This window comes from Thunnus albacares, chromosome 19 (genome assembly GCF_914725855.1).
Source record: "Thunnus albacares chromosome 19, fThuAlb1.1, whole genome shotgun sequence".
Lineage (NCBI taxonomy): Eukaryota > Metazoa > Chordata > Actinopteri > Scombriformes > Scombridae > Thunnus > Thunnus albacares.
In genome coordinates this window covers 15,418,448-15,431,041 of record NC_058124.1, presented here as the reverse complement: position 1 = coordinate 15,431,041, position 12,594 = coordinate 15,418,448, and the positions used below count along the sequence as shown (strand labels likewise).

Below are 12,594 nucleotides of genomic sequence, written 5' to 3'. Positions count from 1 at the left end.
ATATTATAAATCCATTATAATTTAGTCATCCTGTTTTCCATTCTGTATTTCTGTAATTTGTCTTTCTTGTTCTATTCTCTATATTCTGTACACACAACATCTATTGCATGTCTGTCCTGGGAGAGGGATCCCTCCTCTGTTGCTCTTCCTGAGATTTCTTCTATTTTTTTCCCGTTAAAGTTTTTTTTGTTTTTTTAGGGAGTTTTTACTTATTTGATTCAAGGGTGTTTTGTGCTATATAAGATATTGGGCTATAAAAAAAAAGACTTGACATGACTTGACTTGATTTGCCATTTGAGTTAGTCAAATAAAGTGGATATTTGGTTATTTAGTACAAAGTTCCCTCCTTGTTTCTTGACGGACAGTGTCATGTTCAGCTGTAGTGGAAGGATCATGACAAAAAGAGGGATTTTGGCACTAAGAAGTAACTTTGAAAGACATATATGACCATAGACTGATTTGGATGGTGGAAGCTTTATATTAGCTTCAAATAAACTTTTAAATACATTTTTGCACAGAAGGAGGACTGTGGATTTTGTCCCCCATCACTTACGCTGGCAGTGCATCATGAAGGGATCTTCTAATGGCCAGTATGAACAGGAGGAATGATTACAGCAAGAAAAACATGTTTCAGTGTTCATTTTGGCACCTGACCATTGTTTTAGGACAGACTTGAAAAATTGTGATCCCGTCCCAAACATGCAGTGGCATTTTCTGACAGCATTTGAAGGCAACACTAGTGGAATGCCGGTGGGCGTGGCTGCGAAGGCACCTACACGACGTCATCATAGACGGGTCTCATGTTTACGTGGAAAACATGGCGGCGGACTGCCGACAAGGAGACAGCTCCTAGTAAATGCGAGTGGGAAGTCTCTGGCAGCGAGCTGGAAAATCCAGACGAGATATATTTAGCGAGCTGTTTAGATTCTCCTCGTTGATATCTCGTATGAAGCCGTTTCCCTCTTGTTGCAGCCACAGAGACCGCGGTGATGGAAGACGAGCAGAGGCAGAAGAAGCTGGAGGCCGGCAAAGCAAAGGTAGGAGTTTAGTGTTAGTATAACTCACTCGTACTGCTGTCAAGGCTGTAAAGTAGTGACCTAATGTTGTGAACAGCTTGTTTTCTCATTGTTGGGTCTGTCAGCTGTTATTCCCCTCACCCCAACCCCTCCCTCTCAGCTGTCAGGAAACATGCTCTGACAGCCAGGGAGGGGGGGCTAGCATGGCTGCTGCCCGCCACATACTCCTTTGTCATGCCGTTTCCTTTTACTTTTCCTGAAACTGGAATGCGTGATGCACTACAATCATAATGATCACCCACCAGTCAGGCCGTCACATCGTTATCGAAGGCTTATAAACGCCACTTGAAGGAGTGAGGCTGTCTGGCTGGTGTAACAGGATTTACAGGACGTAACCCCACTAGCTTGAGTAAACACACCGGCCCCACATGCCAAACTTATGCTACATTTGCTTCATCACCAATTAGGTCAGGACAACCCCCCCATTCATCCAGTAACTGTTGTAAAACAGCGTTGATACAGACCTTCAGAATAATGCTTCATTTTCCCCTCTTTAAAACCCTGCTAGATGTCCAGGTCATTTTTATTAATTTTGTCACAGACCTGACGCTCTTTCTGTGCTTTGCTTATTCTGGTGAACTATGGCATGACCTTGCAGAGCCTCTCTGTATGTGGCTGATATTTGTATACTTGTGTACTTAGGTTCGAACTCTGTCAGTAATAATCCTGCAAGGAGATTCACTCATTCATTCATTTATTCATTTATTCATTCATTCAATAAAACCTTTATTTTAAGCCTCAAAAATCATTGAGGTTTCCCTTGTTTGCAATGATGTTGAGATACAGAGTTGAAAAGAAAATACACAGAGTTAAAGAGATGAAAAGAGGACAATACTCAGTGAAAACAATTACACACTGAGGTGAAGTGATTTGAATTGTCCAGGGTTAGCGAGAGTGATCTTGAGTATTGTGCTGAAGATAATAATCTTAACAACAATATCTGACAATATTGTCAGAAGCTGGTCAGACCCGCTCCTACTTCACTGACCTCCACTTTGGGCATATTAATAAATAATGAACAGTATGATAATAAAACACCCAGAACACATGTGGCTCTTGGGATCAAGCATGTACACTCACAATACCAATACAACAGCTCTGCTATAAATTCTCCTTTTATGAAGCTTATACCGTTTCCGTTTTTGTTGACATTATTAGAAAGGTGATAATTCTACTTTATGTTTATTATGGAGCTTGTAGTGGGTGGTGGTGTACTTGAGTGAATTATATTGAAAAGTGTTCCCAATATTTTGTCCACCCCATTAACATACACGAGGGTATGCACAGAAGTGAAAAATTGTTGTCACCACTCTTGTTAATTGTTCATAACTCTTAGAATTACAGTTTTTGTCAAGCTGAGGTTCTCTATAAACCCCTGCTGAAATTATAGTAAGATTTAGTGTTGAGGGTCAGAATGAATTGAATCAAGCAGACCAAACACTTTCCAAGCTTGATCCTGACACTGCAGAGAAACATTCAACATATGTGTTATCTTTGTTGTGTTATTTGGTCAGTTCACTTTTCATTTTGGAGCTGGTGCTCCGGCTTTTAGGTTTGCACAGTGGGAGAGACCACGAGAAAGACCATCTCCTTGGTTGTGGCTTTGGCATTTTGGTTTATAAAAGGCCCCTCTGTACTGCAGGAGGATTTCACCGCTGTTTTTCTACATGGTACCATGTCACCATGCCCTCACATGTAGGGGAGAAACTTCACAAGATATTTCACTGAATAACACATTGTTAATAGTTAGCAGAGATATCCAGGACTTCATCACTCATTCTGCTAGCCTCATAAATGCAGATTGGATCCTGAAAGTTTAGATCTGCTACAAGACTCAAGTCTGGAAAATATTACAAGAACTGACGAAATCCTAAACAGACATGTGTTGGACCAAAGTGTGAACAGTGGGGAGTGTTGAGATGATGGCATGTCTCTATTTGTTGAAACTATTTTTTTAGTCTGCATAGTATATGTATGCCTCAAAATGTATATTTATACAGAATCAATGTGATTTTCTAGTTAAAAATTCAAAAGCAAAGACCAGAGACAGCTCAGTGGATAATGTGTTTTTTGAATCAGGTGTAGCATGGGTTCATGTTGATGTATGAGGGACGAGAGACGTGTCAGTCATCTATTGTATTGCCTGCTTGAAATGCTGTCTGTCCCAAGCAAGCGCCTATTGAGTCAGACAAGAGAATGAGCAAAACAAAAAATTTGTGGGCTGGTGTTGCCAGGGTATTGTTCTAAGCCTCTAACTGCAGATGTATTGTTGCCTTCACTTTTCTCTGCTACAAAATGGACCATATTGACATGTGCATTAGCAGCATTATGGAGTATGCAGTACTCGGGGTCTGTTCTCCAGTTACATGACAGATGCACTCTCGAGTATCGTCTTAAAAGCTGTACTTGAAAAGCACCCATCACTGCATCATTGGGCCCTGAGGCGGCGTAAAAATTTTGTGTTAGGTCAAAGAAACTCAGACTTTGATAGAAGGGGAGAAGACTGTGACTTGAACACTCTCTCCTTATTACTTTTTTCCTCCAAATCTCTTCCTCACTGTCTAAATCCAGACTGTCAAGATGCGTCAACATGGCCTCTGTAAAGTCACTTTGTAGTGCCACTCACAGGAAAGAATTGTGTAAATTGTCTGTTGTCGAGAAGCACAGTTACATTTTTATCAATTGAAACATCCACAAGAGATGTTTTATCTGAGTGGTTGCTGCCAATAAGTACGTGTCTCTGCACCTATGGTAGCAATTAATTTTTCATGTAGATCTTTCCTTGTAGTCTGAGGATCAGTCCCGCTCTGTCTGTCCACTACTCCGTCACACACAGTATATTGAACGGCATTGATTTTTAATGAAACTTCAGGGAATATCGTGTGTCATTTGCTGTTCCAGCAGTTGTACTGATTGGCTCAGGGTGAGGGCACTGCAGTGTTGGTTTAATTTGGCCCAAGAGATACCTGCGTCATTCATGGAAGATGTCATGCTTATTTGTTTCTCTGCCTCTCTGATGTGTCTAGTGCTCAATGATTGAAACCAGTTTTTGCCATTATGATAACGGGGTTTTGTACCCATGCAAAGCTCATGTATCCCTCTGCAAAATGAGACATCATGGCAGTGAATTTCATGTGTTTTCTGTTTGTACTTTTGATCACTAATTGTGACTGAATTTGATTAAAAAATATGCCTTATTTTCATTATTTACAAACCACTGCCATATATTATATCCTGCAAGGACCTTTTATTGCAGCAACGATAAAGTTTGCCTCGATTGAAGAGACCATTTTCTTATCCTAAAGGTCGGTTTCACTGTCAGGCAGCACTGGAGGTTTTAAGAACAGCAAAAGTACAGGTTAATCTACTTATGAAGACCTGAATGTTAAATCCTGCAGGTGACTAATTATGGACATACCCTGCACAGCTCTGTGATGCACAGACTTTGACCACCACAGCTTCTACAGTTTATTAGTTGGCTTATTCGACACTCTTGAGTTTTACTTTTAGGCTGCACTCTTTATCATCTGTAATTTCTTTATTGAATACTTTTAAGCTTTTGTAATGCCATGCTGTGATGCTTGAGAAAGGATTGCCAGGTGATTAAATGAATGTGAAGGTCAAACAGCTTTCCAGTTTTAATTAGCTACAGCCTGGATGATGACGAAACCTAACTTTCTGTGCAGTTCTACAAATGCATGTCATTGCAGCCCTAAACTAATGTATCGATGCCACCTTGGAGCCTGTTGAGGTTTCAGTGTCACTGTGAGAGTACAGGTTCCCAGAGAGGAACTAGTATCTGTTTTCTCAACATAGATAATTCATCACAGCTTTAGTGCCAGTAGCTTGACACTTGGGTTGTATTCACGCGGTAATACTGTTTGCAGTGTATTTAAAACCTTGATGTGTTAACTCCTTAAGTTCAGTTTGTTTGGTCACAAAATACAATTTTTAGGCCCATGTGGTGTGCTTCAAATAACAGACTTAAAAGTGTAGTTCATCATTTTATGTCACGCTGTTGTACATGAATGGTCAAGGTTTAAAAATTCCGACAAGTCCACTAAAAGACCCATCAGACAGGGTGATTGGATTTGTTCTTTGTCTATCAGTCGATGTGGGTCTAATGTAATATATTGGTCCTGTGTGTTTATCCTTCTAGCTCAGTTTTTTGCCTCATTGGAGTAGCAGCTGTCTCCAGAGACATTTCCCTGTCGCTCGCTGCCTGCTGTTGTTTCTGGGGTTGGGAGGGAGACTGTGCCAGCCGTCGTTAGGTGGATACTGCTGCACGAGAGCCTCAAAATTTCTCAGTAGATTTCATGAGGACACTTGACTTTGATTGTAAGCGTAGAGTTCATGGAAAGGCAAAGACATGTGAGGATGTTATGTAAATATTTGACAGGCAAATGGAATCAGAGCAGCTTATGATTGACAAGAACGCTTTCTGCTGTGCTTGCTGGCAATGCATTGCCTTAATGTTAAATAAACAGTTCCTTTGATTCTTGTCATCATGTTCAACTGTTTGTTCACTGGCAATATGTACATGCTGAAAATCATTGCTGTCTTAGGATAAACCACTGAAATGACCCGATTTTCCATTGACAACAGTCTTAGCTGTGTGAAGAGACTTCTGCATAGAAGCTTCTTTCATCCCTCGTCTTTGCATGTACATATATAATTTATGACCAGTAATCCATTTCACAGACGGAGCTCTTACTGTTTTATTAGTGGTGGATCAGGTGCGGCAGAAGTAGTTGCAGTTGCTTTGTTGTCAGGCCTGTTAGCTATTGTTACTTGCTAACTGGAATGAGTGTAAAGCAAATGATTTAGTCTCTGAAGCAGCTCGGTGTTGACTAACACAATGTTGGCGGCACTGTCACAGACACATGACATGGGAGGTTGTGACCGTCTCCTCTGGGCTCCACAACTTTTCTGTTTTCAGCAATTCTTTGTTTTTCACAGGCATCCAACAAACTACAGAACTCCACTTAGTTATTTATTTATATAATAACACATTTTGTAATTCACACCTGTAAACAGTATATTAAGCAATGACCAGGGGTCACATGTACTTAACTGCTTTTCCAGTTGGTGATAAAGTGCTTTAAATAGACTCGTGCATTCAGTGTACTTTTTCCTGAGGCATAAAAGTTATGATCATCTGAGACGACCATTGAGTTTTCGTACGTCATGAGTTCACAAATGCAAAATGTTGTTGATGTTGAAAGGTGATTCCTGAGCTTTGCATCTCTATATTTATCATACCTTCCACAATGTTGTCATGTGTTCATTTGTTTCTTTTAAAAGCATTTTAAATGAAGTTTTATCATGCACTGATTTTTGCTATAATGACAGTTGAGATGACTTCTAGTTAAAGCCAGAAGATCAAGATGCTAGTGAGCCATAATGTCATGTCATTTGTCAGGTTTTGGTGGTTTTCTTAGTTAGTGATATTCAACCAAATATCTTTTGGATTTTGGACTGTTGGTTGAACAAACCAGGCAATTTGAAGATGTCACCTTGGACTTAAGGAAATTGTGATGGACATTTTTCACTGTTTTCAGATGTTTTTTAGACCAAACAATTAGCCGATTAATCGGGAAAATAATCAGCTGACTAATAGATATTGAAAATAATCGTTAGTTGTTGCTCTAGATCAATCCTGCTCATTGATTCCAACTTTGCCCACAATAGCTAACACACCTAGAGTTATTAAAGGTATAGCCACCTCAGTATAAACATTGTGGCAAAGTATCTTAGAGTAGACAAATTAAAATCAGCTCATGGTTCATACCCTATTATCGTCCAACTGTGCTACAGTGTGTTGTTTCTGTAATGTCTTGAAACTGAAACTTAACCTGATGAAAGACAAATTTTATTTGGGTTTTCATAATTTCTAAAATTACATAAATAAAAGATTTAGACATATAACAACAAATCATGAACAGCAGTGTTCATCCTTAAATCAAAATACTGTTTTTTTGTCGCCCACCTCTTCCAGAAACACTAGGTTGTAATTGCATTTTAGTGTATTTTACTGCCTAAAAAAACAGTTTACTTGGATGTTGTTAGTGATGCTGTTAGTCAGCCACTATCAGATGCAGATTTTTAAAAAAGCCTGTGTAAAAAATATGCCTGTGTAAATGTTTTCAGACAGCAGATGGTGGTACACCTACGTAGTCTCTGCTTTCCCAGATGGAGATACAGCTACACAGTCTCCAGTACTCCATATGCTCAGCCAATGCTCTGCTCTGCCCAGCCAAGTAGGGCAGCCTGCTATGATAAGCAGCTCACCAACAGCCTGGCGTTTCCTAGATGTTTCCAAAGAGTCATGGTTATTTCTGCTGGCAGGTCCACTGCATACTATCGCACACCACTTCTAGTGTGTAATTGTGTCAAAATCAAAGGATAGCCATGTTATTGTGTTATCAGCCTCCTGTTATCAGAACCTCTCTGTCATTGTAACCACCAAATTTTCCACCCTGTATGGCTGTAATGCATTCATATCTCATTCAGTGTGCCCCGGTATTTGATGGATAAAACACTTCTGGAAATACAGATAGGTGGGTATATTTGGACGAGGGGTGGGGCATGTGTGGAGGTGCAAAGGCACATATCAGAAGCCCTTTGAGCTTTTAGCTGTGAGTTGTAGGTGGGGGACTTGGCCCTGACACCCACTCTTAGCTCTGTCGTGTCAGCCTTTAACCTTTTGTACAGGAACACCAAGCCAGACCTGTTTAAAAATGCTTACTTTTTTTGTTGATCTTGCTGCAACAGGAGTGGGGTATACCAGATAGGTTCATAAAATCAGCACTGCCAGAGCAAAGTACTTTAAAGTCAATTAACAATTGCTGAGTTTACTTTAACAACTTAATTGGGACTGCAATTAAGGATTATTTTCATTATTGAGTGATGCTTCACTCCAAACTGGAGCGAAGCATCACTCACTCTCCGGCAGTCTGGAGAGTCTTCGATAGAGCTAGAACAACGTGGGAAAGAGAGTTTGCGCCCCGTCTGAGCTGCTATATCATAGCTTTTGGTAAGGAGGTCATTTTGGTCATTGGTCATCAGTGATTCTGCACTGCGGGCATGGACAACGGGCATCCAGTCTAAGGGTTTCATCTGGAGATACTATCAGAGGGGCAATGGAAGCATCAAGGGCAGACATCTGATCTAGACCATAATGGGGGGCATCCTTCATGACAGCCAAAGCCCTGCAGTCACTCAGTAGGTGGAGGAACGCCTCGGGGTCTGGCCAGCACCTCTGAAGTTCGTCAGTGTATGGCTCAGAGGGTGGAACTCTGAGGGCAGATGGTTGTGAGGTGTGCTTGAAAAAAGCATTAGGGGGAGCCGCCTCTACAGGGGCAGCATCCAGACAAAGCTGTGAGATGGCCAATAGGATGGCTTGCTTAACTGTGGAAAGACCAGCCTCAGCATCCTCAAGAAGTCTGCTCTTGATCTGTGAGAGCCTTTTACTGAGAAGAGGGGGGACCCCCTCTCCAGTTCCTGCTGTTCTGCTTCCTTGTCAGTAAAAAAAAAAAATTGCCTGAGGCAGCAATAGATAGTGTGTCATCATCATGCTGGCTAGCAACAAAGGCTAGAGGAGGTAGGCCATCCCTTTCATCATAGGTCTGGAGTGGTGGCTCTGAAGCAGCAGCGATAGCAGCAGCAGAGGGGTCACCAGCCTGTAAATTAAGGGCCATAATCTGGGCAAACTCAAAGGTCAATATGTCTACTTTGAGGGCCGAAGGTTCATCACACTTCTGTTTCTTCTTAGTACTGGAGGCGTCACCCTGTGTGTGCCTATGGTGCTTCGAACCTGAAGTGGGGCTGAATGCAGGCATTCTTGAAGGAGTTAAGGCAGCCTCAACAATGCCAGATCTGACCAACCTCAGGGTCCTCTGTACCAACGGCATGCAGCTGCAATTAATGCAAGCATTCTCTTTCAGTGCCCTCCTCAGGTGTTCAATGCCAAGGCATGATGGGCATCTGTCATGGCCGTCCTCTGTGCTGAGAGGGACCAAGCAGGAGTTACAAACAGAGAGCATAATAGCTGCAAGGCTAGCAATGCAGCAGAAGAGTGAGAAACACTAGCACCTTTATCACTGTAAGGCTAGTGTTGTAGCAGTAGAGCGAGAGACACTCAGCTACAAATCCAGACTGCTAGAGTTGCTGGCAATTCACACAGGTCACCCTGGTAGGTGTAATTGCATGTAATTATTTTTAACAGTGTTAAGTCAGTAGCCAAGGAGTGAAACAAAACACTCTCCACTACGGTTCCCCAACTATCGACACCAGCCATCGTAACAAGGTGAAAACACCTCAGTGAGACTAGTCGGTCAAGTATAAAATCCAGAAGCTAATACAGCACACGATAGCAATTCACCCACAATGAGCGGAGTGGGTAACTTAGCAAGGCACATCCGTCAGGGAAATAAGTCACATGACCTGGAAAAGTCTAACACTTTGTGGTCATAATTTCAGCAAAACTCCCAGCGGAGATGAGCACCGGCTATGCCGCCTCTGGAGGACAGAATCGTAGCTCCATCTGATAGGTTACGAGGCTACTGGCATAGGTGATAAAGCACTGATGCTAGCTAGTGCTAACAACATACAAGACCTGCATGTTTAGGTGAGAAAATGAAAAGGACACGACTGCCGGATGCCAGGCCCCGTTATCAGTTTGCTTGCCTCGCCCAGGTCACACATGTGACTTTGTTAGTATTATGTCTCGACCTTCTGTGCATGAGCATCATATCCAGATATTTCACACCATCTCTGGCGGTCAGGAAGAATGAAATAGAAGCAGAAAATCCTCACATTGGTGGAGCTGCAGCCAGAGAAATTTGGCATTTTTGTTTTATAAATTTCTGATTGATTAATCAGTTGTAAAAATAGTAGCAGATTTATTTTCTATATATCAACTAATCAGTTAATCAATCAGTTGTTTCAGCTTTCATGGACAGTTTATTTAATGCAGTATTTAAACCTGCAATAACACCAACTTTGTCTGTTTGCCATTTGGTTCTGGGCAGGTAGAATACAGCTGGTTTTCAGAGCTTATTTGTTTTAAACAGCTGCCTCTTTCAGCAGAAAACGACATTATGAGAGTTTTAGTGAACCAACACAGTAAATTTGCAGGCCCTAAAACCAAAACAATGAGCTGAAAGACCTTATAAAGTTCTGTAGAGCTGAGTAGCCCCTTTCTCATACGTTTTCACAAGTAGAAATATGATTATTGCTGCTTTAAACATGTAGCCCCTGAAATAAACACTTTTAAACCAGTAACAATGCTAAACAGTGATGTCAAACCAATGTCCTTATTCTCTGTCATATGGTACACGGGCATTTCCCAGACAGGTGAGCAGGCATTAGCGTGGTATCCTTGGGAACAGACTGTCTATGGCAATCCACGCAGCACCTGTGGTGACACCTGTAGCCCCTGCTGCTGTCTGTCCTGCTCAGCTGACTCTGTCACCTCTTTGCGGTCGCTGGTTGCTCATACATAATGGATATCAGTAGTACTAACTGTCCAGACTGTTTAATTAGTATCATCATATCTGCGATGATGATTAAATGATTAAATGAGTGTCAGTGTGTAAATGAGATCAGTACAGTGTGTAGTGGACTTGGATACAAGTGTAACGATCCAATTGATCAATTTCAATTACTTGTGTACAGCATGTCAGCTTAACATTAAAAAATGTCTACAAGCAAACATACACTTAAACATATCTGAAGAGTAAAGAGTATTTATTTGAGTTGAAATGGAGCCATTCTTTCAAAGAAAAAAATATTTTTCTTATAATTAGTACCAAATTGTAGGCCTGCAACTAATGAGTATTTTCATTATTGATTAATCGATTAGTTGTTTGGTCTATAAAATGTTAAAAAATGTTGATCACTGTTTCCTGGAAACCCAAGATGCAACCTAAAATGTCATTTTTTTGTACCAACCAACAGTCCACAACCCAAATATATTCAGTTTTCTATCATAGATTACTAAAGAAACTAGAAAATATTCACATGTAAGAAGTTGTGACAGGATAATTTTCAAGTCAAAACAATTAATCAATCATCAATAGTTGGCGATTAATTTTCTGTCATTTGACTAATTGATTAATCGACCAATTATTGTTATTATCTCTACCAAATTACATTGTTCTTTCCAGAAGACTTCCTAGGGAACTGATAGTTTTTAGGGCTACAACAAATGGAAAGATGATTGTAGAATTGGCATTTTCAAGTTTCTGTTTCTCTTCAAAGGGGAAATTAATGACAGTGAATGAGACAAACCTACCAGCATGATATTACTGTGAATATTAGGGAAGACTTTTGTAATACCAAATATGAAACCTCCATTAGCACAAGCACTCAAGCTTATTAAATAGATATGGAGCATACCCACATAAAAAGTTATTTCTATCATGAGTCCATGAGTATTAACAATGTGAAACGTTTCCCAGGAAACAAGAGACAATCCTGATTTTTTTTTTTTTTTTTTTTTTTTCATTCTGAGTAAAGAGACTGTTTAGACTGATCATTGACATAGTTTAAAAATGTAATCCCTTTAGTCAGGATTAGCACCTGGCACAGCAAGAGGCATGCGTTGGATCATATGGACACAGGGAGGGAGGATTCATTCGGAGCAAGGAAGACGCTTTTATTGGTGCACACAATGTTTCGTTTGAGTTTCGCTAAACTGTGTAGACTCAGAGTAGGTTGATATGTTTTTTTTTTTTTAATTTGTTAGATTATTAGGATTGACTCTGTGCTAGGAATACTAATGGAGTTTTAAATTAGGTGTAAAGCAAATGGTTCTTGCCCTAAAGTCTGAGCAATGTGGTCGGATAAACAAAGATCTGAATGGAAGCTACAACTGGAAATGTAGACCAGAATAACACTTATAAGAGATGGTGGTTAAAGTGTAGCTAAATGCTTTTTTTTTTTTTTTTTTAACTTCCAAGTACCACCTTTGTAGCAGAAATGATCATTTCTGTCTCTAACTCTGCCTCTCCCCCACCCCTCTTTCTCTCCAGTTGGCTGAGTACCGCCAGAGAAAAGCTCACGCAGACTCCCAGAAGAAACAGAAAAAGAAGAAGAAAAAGAAGCCAGGGGAGGACTCGGAGGGAGATTCGCAAGGAAGGGTGGAGGTCGAGCCAGATCAGCCTGTGGGAGGAGAGGAGGTCTCTGTTGGAGGAAAGGATGGATCACAGGGAGGAAACAAAGACCCACCCACTACGGAGTTCACCTTTGCAAGGACGCTGCGGAGCGGAGAGACAGTCAAGCATGATCAGACCTACACCATAGAGGTAGACACACACACTTCCTAATGACACGTATCAGAACCATTAATGATTATTGCAAGAATTGGCACATACTGAGTCTAATCCTTTGCTTTCTATTAATAATATGTAAAATATACTTATAATATAAATATATTGTTTTGCTGAAAAAATTAGGCATGTGTGCCACTGAAACTTAACTCAGTTAATACAGAAATAATTGTAATTTTGTCATG

The 12,594-nt window shown here is 40.7% G+C and overlaps 1 protein-coding gene across 5 annotated transcripts in view; it reads left to right on the top strand.

Moving 5' to 3' along the window:
• The first annotated feature begins 797 nt into the window (after positions 1 to 797).
• Positions 798 to 12,594, top strand: part of akap9 (A kinase (PRKA) anchor protein 9) — a 70,636-nt gene continuing 58,839 nt past the window's right edge. For all 5 annotated transcript variants that reach the window (XM_044336326.1, XM_044336324.1, XM_044336327.1 and 2 more), the window contains exons 1-2: positions 798 to 1,037; positions 12,113 to 12,385. In XM_044336326.1, the coding sequence (XP_044192261.1) occupies positions 990 to 1,037; positions 12,113 to 12,385 (321 nt within the window). In that variant the 5' untranslated portion in view covers positions 798 to 989. The remainder of the gene's footprint in view (positions 1,038 to 12,112; positions 12,386 to 12,594) is intronic.